General features: G+C 35.9%; 1 protein-coding gene across 5 annotated transcripts in view; it reads left to right on the forward strand.

Moving 5' to 3' along the window:
- CSPP1 (centrosome and spindle pole associated protein 1) overlaps nucleotides 1–17,175 on the forward strand; it is a 66,629-nt gene that overhangs the window by 12,513 nt on the left and 36,941 nt on the right. For 4 of the 5 annotated variants that reach the window (XM_067290527.1, XM_067290528.1, XM_067290526.1 and 1 more), the window contains exons 5-9: nucleotides 2,320–2,400; nucleotides 5,597–5,698; nucleotides 9,580–10,025; nucleotides 14,556–14,657; nucleotides 15,359–15,441. In XM_067290527.1, coding sequence (XP_067146628.1) covers nucleotides 2,320–2,400; nucleotides 5,597–5,698; nucleotides 9,580–10,025; nucleotides 14,556–14,657; nucleotides 15,359–15,441 — 814 coding nt within the window. The remainder of the gene's footprint in view (nucleotides 1–2,319; nucleotides 2,401–5,596; nucleotides 5,699–9,579; nucleotides 10,026–14,555; nucleotides 14,658–15,358; nucleotides 15,442–17,175) is intronic. The other variant, XM_067290530.1, reaches the window with a different exon arrangement.

The raw sequence follows: 17,175 nt of genomic DNA on the forward strand, positions 1-17,175 counted from the left end.
TTTGTATAAATTAAAAATCATTACATTTTTGTGCTTTGTGTATTTGTGCGTGCTATAGTGATTCATTGTGATTAACAGCATTATGATGCTTGCTTTGTGCAAAATGATTGCTTATATTTATTATTTTCCATTAATATGATTTAAAACACTCATTGATTTCTCTTTTCCTTTGTATTTGTTATCATTGCTGTCTAATGCTGACTATACAAAAGTTTGTTTCTTTTAGTAGACATTTGCTGCAAAGCATATCAGTTTTCATCAATTATATTAGGTGGATACTGTGAGTTCAGATTTTTCTTTTTTTATTTACTTAATTTAGAAATCTGGAATAAAGTAGTAAGCTCTGAAGCCTGGAATGCAAGAATGAAAGTATTCAAGGAAAAATAATACAAAAGGCACATCTTTGCCAGCTTCTTTCAGTTACAATAATTCTGTTAATTATTCATATCATTATACTGTCATGTATATATAATTTTCAAATATAATGGTGTCCATATGGGTCATTCAAATTAAGCAGCTTTAACAAAGAACTGGTAGGTAGTGTGGTAGAAAAACAACCCCTGTTCTTTTTTAGGCTATAGATGATATGTGTATGATGGGAATTAACTACAGTAGCATGCACTGGAATTTCTGAATAACAATAGCAGTAGTGGCTGGCTGCTTAACCTCTGATCAAAATAATGCTTATATAATTGTTGTTTTTTTGTTTAATCTGAAAATTCAGATTATTTTCCATGTTAGAAAATCATGTTAAAACTTAATTTATTTTATTATTCTCACCAAAGTACCCAATAACAGCATTTTTACACTAAGTATTTTATTCTCAATTGAACTTTAGTTTTACAAATTTAGGTTTGAGTTTTGTGGGTTTTTTAATGTAATGCATGTTAACTATATTAAACTTGTAGAACCTGAGGATAAGATAGCAATCTCTGATTTCTTTTCCCTGAACAAAGAGATAGTATGATTGCTAACAGCTCTCTTAACAGTGATAATATTTTGGTTAGTAACTTGTTTAGTCATGCTTATGTAGAAAATCCAATTTCCATATCAGCTCCTGATTTTTGGCAAATAATCTTTTTAACCTCTAAGGTCATCTCTAGAGATGTGTTCAAAGCGTGACAAGAATTAAGCGATAGTGGGAATTACAATTCATTTACTTTTTCCTGTAAACATAACTCAGTTCTCCATGTTAATCTGGTTGTCTCAATATTTGAATATCTGCATAGTTACAAAATCCTTTAATCTTTTAACTTGTAGTTCAGAAATGCAGTTTGTAGTGATGTGGATTCCCAATGATGTGGACAGACAGGCAGAGCACTTGTCTGTTTACATGCCTCAGCTTTTTAAGCTACATCTACATAACACCACGGATGATGGAAGGAAGAAATGCCAGTGAAACACCATATCTATCCATCTCCTCATCACCCTGCCCTGCACAAACACATGATCTTTTATTACAACTAATGGGATTTGTGAAGCAAGCGATTGAGTGAGAATGACCTCAGGATGTTTTTAGGAAATCAGTGATGTGTAAGGAAGCCACTAGACTTTGAATATCTACTTCTGTTCCAGCGCTGGCATTTGATTTGAAAGGCTGCTATTTTGGCTTGCTGTACAGCCATGTACAAATGGGCTCAAGATGTGGCCTAGGGAATTGTGGTAGGCAACAACACGGATAGTGTTTTCAGTTGAAAGTTTTGTTGTGAAATTAGCTCGTGGTCCATAAGGCATTGCAAGATCTTGTGGTGGGTCATTATCCTGAAAAATTTGGGGGTTGCTTTTGTGGAGAACATACACAGGTTGTGTTAATATGTGGAGTGGTGATTATGCTAGTATTAGCATGGTTTGTGTCCCTTAAAATAAGGGGTAGACATATGCTTTCTGTAGTTGGAGAAAGCAATTTTATAATAAATATTTCATCTTAAGGTAATATCTTGTAAAATTCCTCTGCGTGTAGTTTTACAGAAAGATTGAGAAATGTGGTTTTTGGAATAAAAGTCTGTCTTTAATTTACAGATAGTAATTCAGGTAATCTTCGAAATAGTATAAGCAGAAAGAAGTGTGACAAACGTTTTCAAATGCAAGCTGAAAGTTTGAAATTAACCCAAGCCCTTTAGCTTTGGTTTTTCTTGGTTTCACTTCATTTGTATGTTCCAAGAACATCCCACGTGTTCAGAATGTGAAGGTTGTCGTCTGTCCTTATTTCATTAAATTGTTCAGCCTTGTTTCAGAACATATCATTCCTAGCACCTATTTAGCAAGTAAGATTTGGTGTTTTAAAACATATTGAATAATTCTATTTTTTTCTTAATGTAGAAAAATTACCTGACTACTGGTGAAGTAGATCCATATACTCAGGGATTATCTCTTCCTATTGATGAGCGGAAGTCTGCCAAGGTAGGTGTCTGGAGGCAATTCAGTAAGTGGCATATAACTCGAAAATGAATCCTGATAATTAAAGTGTTGTGGAAAATTTCTTTCCAGTTGAAGATTTTTTAAAAACTGTTTGCAAATGAATATTTCTGGAGTTGGTCATTAGAATAACTTTCAAATAAGGACTTTACATTTTGTATTTTTTTGTCAGTTAATTTTAATTGTTGTCAATTTTTTAATCATATGCTGCCTGTACTTTGATTTGTAGATAATTAGGTAATGAAACTTCACTTTCAAGATGTGTATTTCTAGACTGTTGTTAGCAGCTTGAGGTTTGCTGATTCTAATTCAGACCTAGACAAGGTCTGCTGTGCTCAGAAGCTTGTGGTTGTGTTTATTTTTTGTCCAGCTGTACATACTGGCCTATGAAAATATATTGCTTTCCTTAATAAGCTTTGTTTTCCTTATAATTATGTATGCTTTTTGTATTTATTACTTTTTGTACTCCAGCCTAGGGATAAGATTGATTTTGAAAATATGTTCTTGTAGTTGTTTCTACATGATGTTCCTCTGGTGATTTTCTGTCCATTGATTCAGAACTAAAAGCAGTGTGCTTTCTGCTGTACGCAATTTGTTTTGCTTTCTTTCTGTGTATGCATAACCTAACTGCATATCCTCATGGGATTTTTGAACAGATATGTCTACATATCTAAATAAAGGCTGATTGGGTAATTCACATATTGCCTACTGTTAATATAGGTTATAGAACTTCTCAAGTTCTAATCTTACTTTGAGATTCAGCTAGTAATGTGTTTTGTGAAAGGAGTACATGCTATCTCTCTGCATTTAGCCCCTTTGATCTTCCTGAGGTTTCCTATCAATTTATAGTATTGATTTCATATGTTGGAGAGATACCAGCCAGGACAGTCCAGTCTCTCTGCTGTTGGACCTGGGTGGAGGTTAACTGGAAAGATACAACATAGATATGCAGATTTTCTTAACCCTAATCCATTCCTCTGATAAATAGTTTGGTTCTGTGACAGCCTAAACCAGTCTTACAGGGAGGAATTGCTCCACTCCTTCTGCACCCACACTGTTTTTTATTCTCACTTTCTTTCTTGTACTTTCTTGTAAATTGATTCAGGAAGCTGAGGAAGCAGAAACATCAAAACTCATGAAATATTTTTGCTGACTCAGTTATCACCACTGGTTCTTTGTAAGATCAGGTGAACTCCAGCAGAGATGTGAGGGATAAAGTGGAACAGTATTGCTGGAGGAGGACTGGACTGTTGCACTCTTGAATTATTGACCTGTATTGCTTTGGAATTGCATTCGTGCTTTGTGTTTGGGGCTACGCAGTCACTATAATCTGGCACAAGACTTCTGCTATGGAAAGTATTGGTCCTGCCCTTGCTATGCTTACTTGATCTTCCTGCCTTTCTTGTGCTGGCAATAATGTTTGGTCATATGATAAGCCAGGTGAGAGCTGATACGAGTAAATACTAATGTTGTAGAAAATGCCCCAACCCCCAAATTATACTAATGTTAAAACAAGGGAGGCAGCAAGAATGAATGTCGACGAAGGGGTAGGGACTTCCTTTCAGTGGCAGCACGCATTTATGCTTAGTTGAAATATATCTTTACATTATCTTCAAGTGCTCATGAACTTTGCATTATCCTTTGTTGATATGCATGCTGAAACAGTGGAGGATAAAGTATCTTTGATGAAGTGTGTGGAAAGTAAAGAAATACCTGGATTGCAAATGTGTCTGATGTTCTAGGGTTTATATCATAACAGTTCAACGTTCAGTAGAGATTTTCTAGAAAAGCGCATCGTATTCTTTTTAGTCATTTATTTATTACCACTGTAGAAACTAAAAGCTGCCAGAAGATGTCACACTGTGCACTCCTAAACTGTGTTTAGCCTCTGGGTAGATAACATCAGAGGTGTTTACCTTGCAGAGGAAACAAAAATTCAGATGTTAAGTGTGCTGAATTTTTAAGTCACGGAGCATATTGAATCTTTTGTGGAGTGTTTTGCAAGCTTTTGGCCTGTTAAAGATGCTGCTAGTTTCTCAGTTGAAGAAAATACCTCTTGGGCAGTTTTCATAGCTGGTTCATCTGCAGGTTTTATATTGTCACTATTAGAAGCTCTATAGACACAAAGACTGAAAAATTCAGTTTTTGGGATCATTGATCTCATTTGTAAAACTATTATTAAGCTGGTATTTCCATGGTCATAGCTCTCTGAAGAAATTGAGGTGTAGACTCTTTTTGTTTGAAATTCGTTTATGGGAAAGTAAGCCTATATATATAATATTCAGATCTTTAAATAGCTTTTGTATTGTATATAAATACAGAAAATACTGCAGTGAAGAAGAGCACAATTCATAAAATTGTAATACTTTTTCATTTATATGATGATTATACAAGTTGGAATTAGGTACTATAAGGGATTAGGCTTCCTCTGAACATAAAGGTAGTAGTATCAGGAACTAGTGGAGAGTAGTGTTTGTTTTACCTGGAGACTTTTTTATTTCGTATTACACTTTTAAGTTATTGATGTATGATTCCTGCTTATTTTAAGACCTGAGCAAGCTGTTTATAGATAGTGTCACCTTGCAAAAGCAGCTAATAATTCTTGGACAGGGTGAAGAGATTATTTAAGGAAACCAAAGAAAACCATTCTTTGCAATTTTGTCCTTTTCTGCAGTCAGTTTAACTGCTAGTTCAAATTTGACAGCTCTAGCACATCTTGTCTATACATGTATATGTTGTCCTGTTTTAATTGTGTGGCAATTCACAACTAATCTTAACGTAAAAAATAGTATGTTTTAAAATCATCTGTAAACACATTTATATTGGAAATCAGAAAGAGATTCCCAATCCTCAAAGGACTGAGGTTTTGGAACAATTTTGTAATAAGCAGGAGCAAACCTAAATGGTTGTAAGTTGGAACTTGATGTTCAATAGGGTGATATGTTATTGGAGACTAGACTTTGTGCCCAAGAAGCTGACTTCTATTTACAGATTTCAAATTAAGAGAAAATACTATGTTCCAATAACGAACAAAAAACCCCAAGCCAATTCAAACATCATAAAGAAGGGGGAGGGTAAACACACAGCTAGATTGTATTCATTTAATAATGTAGTTCTATGAGGTTAAAAGCTACTCCTCAAAAATGCAAAATTATGACATGCTTTTCAATGCCTGTTTTAGGAGAGACTACGGCTTGAAAGAAACAAGGAGTACAATCAATATCTCAGGGATAAAGAAGAATGGAATGAAAGGCTAAGGAAATTAGGGAAGAAAAACACAGAGGTAATACAGATTTACTGAAGCTGATACATTACAAGAAAGAACATAAATGAACTTTGCTGGAAATTTTGTCACTGTCAATTATTTTTTCATTGACTGAGATGCACAAAGTGAGGCAAAGAATGCAGTTTAATTAGGCCCTGGTTTTATGAATGTATCTGGGAAGTACTGCTTACAAGTCATACAGTACAGTTCTTGTTTCATACTTTGGTCATCTCTATCTGGCAGAAGGATGCTTTCATTCTTCTGTGTCTCTGAAGTAATTCTCCAGATTGTTTGTGGTGATGAAAGTAGTGGCCAAGAAAGCTGTCTTTGTTGGATAAAACATTAATCCCTGTTAGGTGTAGCTGTTCCCTTTCCCACAGCCGATTCGAGGTTTTTACTGCTGTTAAGCTGTAAACAGGTGCATTTTCTGCAGAGAGCTGTTCTTGTAAGAGACTAATATGTGCACCCTGTGCCCAGCTGCTTGATAGCATTGAGGCTTTCACCTCCTCATCTCTACTAACTGAGCTGCTTCACTTAACTCAGTCACCTCAAATTGCATTTAAATAATTCAGACAGCAAATCCCACTAAACTGATTTATCCTGACTGAAATAGATTAGGAGGTACTTGCACAAGCATCTTGGCCCATGGATTTTAGGGAAAGGTATTTTGTAGTAGGAGAGAAGTGACAGGTTACTAGAAGCTTCTTTAGCATTCACACTTGGATCTAAAGTGCTGCATCGCCTAAGTCTCTGTAGAATAAAGGAAAATAAAATGCAGATTTAGTTAATAAAACATTTCAGCACACTCAGCACACATGTAAAACAAATTATTCCAAGAGACATGCATTCTGCAAGAAGTAGGAAGCTGAAACATTACTTCTTACCTCCTGGGGCAAGTTATGCTTTGGAGTTAAGAATCTCAGGAGCCTGGCTTTCATTGGTTTTTTGTTAGTTACGGTTCTTTGCTTTCTGGAAATCCTTCTTTAGTAGGATGCGGATGGCCTGATCTTACTCACCTTGAACATTATTTTGCTCCCACTCTGTTTCCCCCAGGTGTTTTGTTGTTTGTAAATGATTACAAATACTTCCTCCATTCTGTCTGAATGCCATGAACCTACCAATATACCAAGGGCAGTAATTATAGTCAGCAGAGGATTATTAGCTCTAATTGTTCGCAAAGTATTTGCATTGTATGAGACCCTCTGATTTAGTAATCTGGAAAAAATATATTGATCTGAGAAAGCCTCTCTATTACTTTTTAATTTTAAAATATTGTGCAGAATAATGGACATGTCTTTTTTTGTATTGTTGCCTTGCTTTAGTGATGGACAGCAGTAATTTTGGAACTCCTCTCTAATGCAGGTTTGATTTAAGAAGGCCTTGCTTTGTCTTTTTTTTTTTTTTTTAAATATGGCAACTTGTGTGTGCACTACTATGAGAGCTAGGTGGCACCATTGTAGGCCTTGTATTTGTGCTCACAACAGCTGAAAGTTCACTGTCTTTCTCACAGCAGCTGACAAGTTCAAATACTCATGCATTTATAAGCTCTGTCTAGAAGAATGTTGCTTGTCCCTCTGCAAACATTATTTTCACATGAGAAAGATCGCCTTCAAGAAATGTGTTCGAGTGTGATATGGTTGAAAACTGTTTTAATCTATGGAGACATAGCTATAAGGCGGTATTCAGGCATTCTTTATATGCTGAAATTCAATATCTGATTCTGTTTGGCTTCTTGAAGGGTACTATATAAAAGTGATCCCTAGGAAACTGGTGGCAAAACTGCAGCCAGTGTTTGTGCATCTGAGACTCAGATTTTGGAAGCAGGAAGCCCATACCTGTTCCTCTTGGTCAGGAGACCCCACTCTCTGCAATGGCATGCATGACTGGGCTGACCGGTGGTGATTCTTCCTTTGGCTAGTGTAGAAAAATAATTAAGCTCTCTGTCCACTGTATAAGTTTATATTACCTGCATAAATGTGGAGACCATAAGTCTTTAAAGATTCATCTACATATTCAGGCATTTATGTTTCCTCAGCTGACTTACATAATCAAATATATTCAGGGAGTGAAGTGTGGAGGGTTTTTTTTGGGGGGGGGGGTTGATTGGTTTGGTTTGTTTATCATTCTGTTGAACATTACATTTTTATTATTCCTGTGTGGAAACAATTTTGCTGTAAAAGAATAAACAAGAAAAAAATAGTCAGGATTTGTTGTTCTTCCATCTCTGAGAAATTTGAGGCATGTGTGACTGGGACACAGTCAAATGACTGTCTTATGCTTAATATATGTTACCTTAGAAGTTTGGTCCAACAGTTCAGGCAATCATAGGATAAATTTAGGTCGCAAAGGACCTCTGGAAGTTGTGTAGTTCAATCCCCTGCTCAGAGCAGGCTTAACTTCGAAGTTAGATCAGGTTGATCAGGCTTTGTTCCGTTGAGTTTGGAATATGTGTAAGGATGGAGATTCCAGAGTTTCTCTGGGCATTGTGTTTTGCTGCTTAATCACTCTCACTGTGAACTTTTTTCCCCTTGATATCCAATTCAGGTTTCCTTTGCTGTAACTTGTGACCATTGCTACTTAGAAAAGCATAGCTCTGGCTTCTCTGAAACCACCCATTAGTTAGAGACTGCAATTGGTACCCCTTGTCCCCATACACACCCTCCTTAACCTTTTCTCTAGGCTGAACAAATCCATCTGTCAGCTTCTCCTTCATGTGCTCCAGTCCCCTAACAATCTTAGTGGCCATCCTGTACACTTTCTCCAGTTGTCAGTATCTCCCTTGTACTGGGGAAGGGGACAGAACTGGCCACACTGCTCCAGAGGCTGCCTCACAAGCACTGAACAGAGGAGAAGGATCACTTTGCTTGACCTGCTGGCTACATTCTTGCTAATGCAGCCCAGGACACTGTGGGCCTTCGTTAATGCAGGGATGTACTGCTGACTCATATTCAACTTGTTACTCACCAGCACCCCCAGGTCTTTCCTGGGGGTCTAGAAAGTTTGTCTAGAAATCCACTTTCTAGACAGACAGTGTGCAGACTACTGTTGCATGGGTTTTTTCTGTCCCAGATGCTGGATTTTGCGTTTGTTGAACTTCATGAGGTTTCTGTCAGCTCATTTCTGCAGTTCATCAAGATCCTTCTGAATGGTAGTCATACCCTCCTGTATATTGACCTCTCCTCCCAGTTTGGTGTCATTTGCATCTTTAATTTATTTTTCTTTACAACATTTTGTGAAGTATTAGATACTATTATCATTCTATAGCTAATATCTACTATTATCCCAGGTGAAAGATTATTGCACAGAAATATCTCACAGCTTGTCTAAAATCATGTTGTTTGCTAGAATTGTGTATTGAACACTGGTCCCCTATGTCATAGGACTGTTTATTATCTACTAAATTGTCCTTTCTCATAGTGACAGCCACTGGGGAAGGGAAAATAGATTAAGAAATGGTCAGATTAGAAGGTTGTGCTCTTGGGTAAGAAGTACCACGGCTTGCCTGAAGCTGGATAGAATAAGGACATCTAGTCTCTTGATTAGGTATAAAGTTCAAAAAAATTTTTTTTTTAATTTTTTTTTTTTGTGCCTTTAAATGTGAAGGTCAGGTTGTTACCTCTTGGAGTTTGTGGAAAGCCTCTTCAGGACTGATAGCCATTCTTGTAAAAATAACTGGAAAAAAAAATTAAGCATTAGATAAGAGAAGGAACACTGTTTCCTCAAGAAAAATCTCCCTAGCTTATTAAGTCCGCCTTGAAGAAGTATTTTTCTTGCTCGCTTCCTACCGCTCCTCTAGTACCTATTTAGGGGATGTCTGAAGAAATGCAAAACCAAGATTTTGTTGTATGTGATTTGCTTATATTCATACCTTTTAATATATTCTTTTTCTCATTAAACAGCAGGAGACAGACAGAAATAAAAAAACTATTGCTGTTACTAAGCTCCAGCCAGAGCTACATACGCAAGTACAGCCCTGTAGTACAGGTACAGAACCTCCCAAGAAAGGTGCCTTTACTTCCACAGAAGGTTATGAAGAAGTGCCAAAAAAGAGACACCTGGAGGAAGACAGGTATCATAGGCTAGATGATGAGGCTGAAGTAAGAAGTAGACTATTGCATAAAAAGCTTGATGAAGATTTGGATGTTCCTGAAAGCAGACATCATGGATTTGCTAGCCAATCTGGTATTCCTATTAGGAGGCATCACAGACTTGATGAAGATCGTAATTTTGATAGAAGATACTACAGAATGGACTATGATCCTGAGATAGGTGAAGATATGGACTCTAGATTTAGATATGAAAGTGATTATGACAGAAGACCTCCACGGGTTTTTTATGCTGAAAGGTATTTTTAATTCAGTTTTCTGTTGTATTTCTGTAATGCTTTTTGTTGACAGCTGTGGTTTGCTCTCTTAAAAAATCATACAAGATTCACATGTGAAAGTTTTTTGGACTTCCTTTAAAAAGAAACCTTGACATAATTTTTAGAAAAATATTTAAAAAATTGGACCAGAACTTAAGAATGTACAGCATATATTAGGTAGCATTTTAAATAGTATGACAAACTATGGATACTGGAGAAATTACACAAGAAAAGAAGCATACAAATTGTTTATATGACGAGTAGTTTGCCAGAATATGTTACTGTTTGTGAGCAAACCCCTGTGGTGAGAGCCTGAGATTACATGTATTTTCTTAGTCTGTAATAGTTACAGCAAGTCAATCTTCAATTCGGATTCTAAAACTGGTTTGAGCTTCAATTTTTGGTACATAGCACTAGATGTTAGGATTTTTTAAAATATATTTTTAAGATTTCTAATTTTTACTGCATGTCTTGCTAATTGGCAAAGTCTTAAAATGCTGGTATGACTGAGTCAAATCCTAATGCTAATCTAACTAATAAGTGGACAATTTGAATAAATGTTTAAGAAAACATTTAAGGAGGGTGACCAAACCAAACAAAAATGAGGTGTTTTATAGAAATCAGATATGAGGAAAACAGATATGTATTTCTTTTAAATGCTCTTTAGTGTGTTAGTTGATAAATCAATTTGGTTAATTGTTAATCTTTCTATTCTAAGCTCATTCATTATAAAACCCATGCGTGCACACACCCCTTGCAGATCATTCCAGGTTTGGCCGTTTGGCCTCCTTCTGTTATTCCACTGCAAGAGCAGGTTATTTTCAAAAACGGGGAGTTATGGTGTGGAATAGTACCAAACTTGAAACAAATGTGTTTTATCCAGCAAAATTCAAATGAAATAATGCAGTAAAGTTTCTTGTACGTAAATTTAAATATTTTTTTCAGTTTCCAGATCTCAGAACAGTAGAGTTGTATATTCTTTTCATTCCCCTTTGTGATAAGGGTGTTGCACAAATTGTTTTAGCACTGTTTCTTCAGTGAAAGAGACATGATTTTCTTTCCCTTATTAGCAGAAATAGCTACTTTTCTGGAAATAACGCTTATAGAAAAAACATGAGGCAAATTCTACCATTCTCAACAATGTTAAATATCACAATCACGTTTCATTGTTAATTACTGGTGAAATGTCTAAGTGATCTTTGAGTCATCTGTTTATGTGAATAAATTTCTGGATAGTATTGCAAATTAAAAACTGGGAAAAATAAAGCAGAACAAAGCCTAAAGTGCTGTTCTACTAGAAAGGCCTTTTCAAAGTGGAATGAAGCCATATTTTGTTCCAGTTTCAAATGCCAGTAGAACACTGTAACTACACTATGAAAATGGCCTTCTGTATTTCTTCACAGCCTTTCTAGTGTTAAAAACCAACCAAGCCCCCCTTCCTCTCCATCAAGGAATTAAACAAGTGTTTACAAAAACAAAATATCTGGAAGCATTTGGGAGATTCAGGCTAAGTAACTGGATTATTTCAGATTTTCAAATTGTATGTTCAGATACGCTTCTTAAAAGCATGTATTTACTCATAACTTGTTTCTGAAAAAAAGACTAGCAAATGGAAAGAGTGGTTAAACAGATGACAAGAATAAGAATATCTGTTTTTTAGTGAATTACAATGAGAAGAAAATGCTTAACACAAAAATTGCAATTTTTTGTCATTATTATACCACAAGATGGAGCAAAGCAGGTTTTAGGATAGGGTCTTTGTGTTCTACAACTTCAGGATTTCATAAAGAAAAGTATGCTAAGAAGCTTGACTCGGTATCTAACAAAGATAGCCAAAATATCCATATTTCTCAGAAGAGGGGGGTTACTGTTAATCCTATATGTTAATTAATGTCCAATAGGATGAATGTCCTCTTTTTTTTTTGGCCAGGTAGCTGTAACTTGCCACTGTCTGATGTAATTGGACAGAGGGTCTAATATTTAACTAAAAAATGACCATTTGATAAAGTTTGAGGGATTACTTTGTTTCTCAAAGAATATATAGAGTTATATATGTAAAATATCAGCAAGGGTGATTTTTGAGCCAACAATAGACAGTATCACCTTGAATAGCAGTAGTTATTCCAGAAAATCCAATGGCTCATATAAATCTCTGTGACCAATGTAATACTAGACAGTTAATTTGCTCATTTCAAGAGGCCTCTGAAACGGTTAAATTCAACTTTTCCTTTGAAAGGCAGTACAGAAGATAGTGTTATCCTTGTTGTTAGCAAGCTTGATGTATGCCCATTAAAAGAAATTGCTTAATCATCAACTGAATTGCCTGAACTTAAATTTCTAGGTAAAATTCAGGTTTATTTTAAGGTATACTTACTTTTTTTGCTGCATTTTTATTGAAAATGTTCATTGTTTCTTATTAATGTGCTTTGTCATCCAGTATTGTTTTCTCCTTCACAAGGAGGTCCACTGATCTTTTACAAACTCTATTCAGTCTCCCTTCAAGAAGGACAAGCACATCTGTTAGTTACTGACAGCTCAGCTTCTGAAGAGTTAGCCTTCCCCCCCGCCCCATTTCAGGTAAAATCAACCTTTTCCCGGTCAGATTTGATTTGTGGCAGAAACTAAAATATTCTAAACTAAAATTTAGAAGAAATATTTTTATTATTTGCTGTACTAAAGTATGTATTTTTAATTGGGCTTTATTAGCTTGGAGAGGCAAGTGGCTGTAACAGAGTTTTCCAGAAAGGTTTCTGTTTTGGCAGAGGGCACAGAGACTGTGACACGTTTCAGCAAATGGAGATGGTGACAGGAAAGCAAGAGGAGGTGCAAAATTTGTGTGGTTCTTATTATGGGACGCTATGGGCTGTCCCCAGCAGCCAGCCCTGCCCTATAAACAACGTAAGAACTCTTCCTTGATTGAACCAGGCCAACCTATCTGGGCAAAACAGTGCAGCTTTTCAGTGGTTGGAGGCATTGAAAAAGCAGGCAAGAGAAGGCAGGTTCACACATGCTCCTGGACTACCAAACTCGGTGGCTACTCTAGGTCACTGTTTCCCATTGTCCACCATGCTAAGCTTGCTGCTTTTGACAAAGTAGGTTGCCTCTTGAATCCCAAGGTTGTTTTTTTTGCTTTCTCCCTACTTCCTTTTATCACTCTGGAGACTACTAGGCTTTGTATTTCCTGACCATGTTTTGGTCTTAAGTGAACAGCCTGGTAAGTAACAGAGTGATCATTATCAAAAAGATCATCTTGGTCATGAAAGAAGACCACATCATGCCAGTGGACGTGTTTCTTTCGTGGTGTTCTTGTGCGTTAAGACTGCCAAAGCAATGTTTAATAATCTACTTATATTCTTCCACCTCTGATTATTGGCTTTTATTTAAATTATACAGGGGTGGGCAGAGCTGTTGATCTTTTGACATGATAGAATAAGATGTTTTGCTTGTGTTTATGTAGTATTTTTTGGTTTACTTATGAGGAAGTACACAGCTTTGCCCAGCTCTCTGAAAAGTACACAACTTTGTCAGCATTTACTGGGTGCTTTATTTTTAATTAAATATCTATTCCTGCCTTATTTTATCAAGATAACTTGAAGTCCTCATTAGAAAGCAGTTGATTTTAAAGGCTAGACAAGCCTGTAAATTCAGCTACTTCAGGTCTTTTCAGGAAAAGCTCACTTGTGTCCACACAATTTTTGGCATCTTGGGAATTATTTGGAGTTTCATTTGCATTATCTTCTTTGCTTCATATGTAGGTGATTCAAATTTCAGCTCCTGTTTTCACCATAATATCTCATACCTGTCTGTTCCCTTGAGGAGAAGTCCTCTTTCTCTTTTAAATAATATCAGGCACATAGCTGAGCATGGATTAAGGAAGCTTCTCACACCTGAATTAACTATTTTACTAGACTTGCCAGTTAGCTGTGTGCTGTGATCTGTTGTAGACATTGGCCCCTGCAGATTAAGAGCAAGATCAATTTTACTTAATGCCCTCTGAATACCAAAGTGTCACTTTCAGGATCTGGTCTGGAGTTGCCACCAGGGATATGAATTTGGTCACACACACACACACACACACACACACAAACAAACAAACAAACAAACAAAAGTAGTAAGACTTGTCAGGAAAGCTGCCCCTGCAATGAAGAATTAGACTTTTTTTGCAAGGAAAACCATGTTTAACCCTAGCCAGCATACAGCCAGCCAGATATTCAAGCAAGAAGAGATTTTCTTGGAGTTGTTTCCTCTCTTCTGCTCTCAAAACTCCTAACCAGGCCCAATAATATGAAAGTAGCGTGAAAGTACACTTGTTTTTTCAAATTCCAGAGAGAGCTGCCTGGACAATTCTAGCAAAGGGAATTATTTCTGGAAATTGTGTGATATGTTCAGAACTGGTTCTGTTGTCCAGTGCACAATCGGGCTGAGGATCCATTTGTAAGAGACTGGTGGACCTTCTTTTTAAGTTTGGATGTTCTTAGGCAAGCATGGCTGAATTGTTTCTATTTTTTCAAGGCCATATCCAGATGCAAGAGTAAGAGATCTGCCTGCAGATTATGAAGACGAGTTAAAGGAGAGATCACATGTGCAACAGATCTCAAGAACTGGAAATATTAGGTGTGTCATACAGTGTACTTTTTTGATAAATGCACTACAAAATCGTGGTGAAAGGAAAATGTTTATTAAAACTATTTAAAATTTCTAATATGTTAGAAGTAGTAATAGTGGTAGTAATAGTAATAGCCAAATATAGTAGTATTAGTAGTAATAGCCAAAATGGCTAATATAATTTTTCCTCCAACTTAGGATATAGTAGAACAAGAACAATGTGTTTCCTTTGATTAAAAATAGCTATTGAATCTAGCATGCCAGTTCTCTTTTTTGAAACAATAGAAGATCACCTGCTTTCCAAGTTCGTACTTCATGATCAGAAAAAGAGGGAAATCTTTCATGATAATAGTTCTAAGATTCCTTTTTTCTGTTTTCTGGACTTGTGAGTAAGATCGAATCTAAGTAGATGAGGAAAATACTTAGACCTTACATAAACAAACAATGTCAACAAACTCAGTGGAGCTAGTCAAGAGTTTAAGTGCTTGATTGACTCAGTGTTTCTGATAGCTTCAGAAACTGCAGGCGAAGAACAGTGGGAAACGCCTTTTTTCAGAAGGTGGTGGCTTTTGCTTATGATATTTCTTACGCTATTAGGAGAGCTGCTTATCATAACTTATAATGATGTAAGTTCACCTATCATGTTTCACACAGACTGTAAGTCAATTTTGAAGTCTGATCTTTCTGTTTTTCTTTTTTGTCTTTGCCAGAAATCAGGCACAAGTTAGTACTTCAGCTAGTGAACAGGCAAAGTCTGCAGCTGAAATGCCATATGCAACAGGCCTTGTTCTTGGTACGTACAAAAACCTATTTAATAACACTGAGTTAGCCTTTCTTTGCATATTTTACTATTTTTTGGCAATAATTAAAACTATTTTTTTTATGCTTGTTGTTCCTGAGAGTGGTAAATAAATTTTATTTAAATAGAGAAAATCAAAAAAGAAAAAGAATGTTACTTTTTCCATTTAATGTAATAAATAGGGCTTTCCAACTAATTTTTAAGAGGCCATGTTTCTTTTTAAGCTTTCTTAATAGTGTAAGGCTCAAATTCTTTCTTTTCTTTAGGAAATGAAGCATGGGAGAAATGTTAATATTTACATTCTTAGACACCTGCAACTCAGTGCTTGAATTTTTATTGTAAAAATATGGGAAATGGTAGTGTTCACAACTGTGTCTAAGAACAGAGATTCTGGTCATCTCTTATCACTTAAACGCGGCCACAAGATTTTGCAGGGAATACTGTGGAGCATAATAGAGAGAAATACTGTGTTTCACTTGATGAAAAACAGCATTCCTGCCTAAATTCAGAAAACTATAAGAAAATTAATAAAAGAACTGTAGTAGATCTTCAGGTCTACTGAAGTTAAGCTAGCCTCTAAAGTTAAGCTAGACTTGAATTGGTGGAAAATTGAAAAACAAATTGTCAGAATAATTTAGTTTTACATATGAATCAAAATGATCTTTAGTGCTATATAAGGCAGGACAATTTTTCTGAAGATTTGAAAGGCAACATTAAAACACTGGTGTTCTAATTGTTTGTCAGCCTCTCTGGTCTGTTTGCAGCGATCTTGCTATAGTAACTTGAGTACACAAAGTTATGCATTTGTCTTCACAAATTTCTCGTTAGGAGAGGAATATTGTTAACTCCATTGTATAAAGACTAAGTATATTACCACTCAAAATTTTTGGAAATGAGTGGTGATTTTGGACCCCTCCCCCCCCCCAATAAATAAATAAATAAATAAATCACAAGCTGCAAGGTCATCCTGTATGTTTTGGTCGCGTTATGCATGATAGCATGATAGTTGAATAAAAAAAAATTCACTCAGCCGTAAATCGTGGTTCGTTCTTTGTCTTTCCAGCCTCTTCCACTTTCTTGGTCAGGTTTACTTCACTGGAGATCCACAGTGACTTTGTGTATGGAAATGTGTTAGGGGTCTATTGTGTCTGATGGCCATGCTTTATAGAAAATGTTTTTTTAATTATTATTTTTTTTTTCTTCTCCTCCCTGCAATCTCACTCCGAGATCTTTATTTCCAGAATGAGATGATGGGAGGGATTGCCAAAGGTTGGAAGTTTTGGGGTTCCTTAAAATCCATGTTAGGTGCTGTTGTCACTGTTTCCTTTTGCATGTACATATCTTCCAGTACATCTCTAATTCTTAGTAGCTGTGGAAACCATCTTGAAAGTGGATCAATTGCTTTCATCCCTGTAGTTTGACTGTCTTCAGTTTTAAATTTCGTTTTTATCCAGAGCAGTGCTTTGTAATATTTGAGTGCTATCATCTATTTTTTAGTTCAGCGTTGGAAAAAATCAAATATAAAATTTAAGTAACTATGTTTTGAGTTATTGTATCAGTATTGCAGTGTTTTGAAGCTTTTAACTTCTTGACCATTTAGAAATGGTAAATTAAAAATAGTAATGAAAGTTATAGTAGTTCTGATGGTCATACCCCAAATAAATTTGTATATTAAAAGTAGATTTTTTTAATCAGTAAAAATACAGTGCTCTTATCCACATTCCCAAA

The sequence above is a fragment of the Apteryx mantelli genome, chromosome 2 (assembly GCF_036417845.1).
Source record: "Apteryx mantelli isolate bAptMan1 chromosome 2, bAptMan1.hap1, whole genome shotgun sequence".
NCBI lineage: Eukaryota > Metazoa > Chordata > Aves > Apterygiformes > Apterygidae > Apteryx > Apteryx mantelli.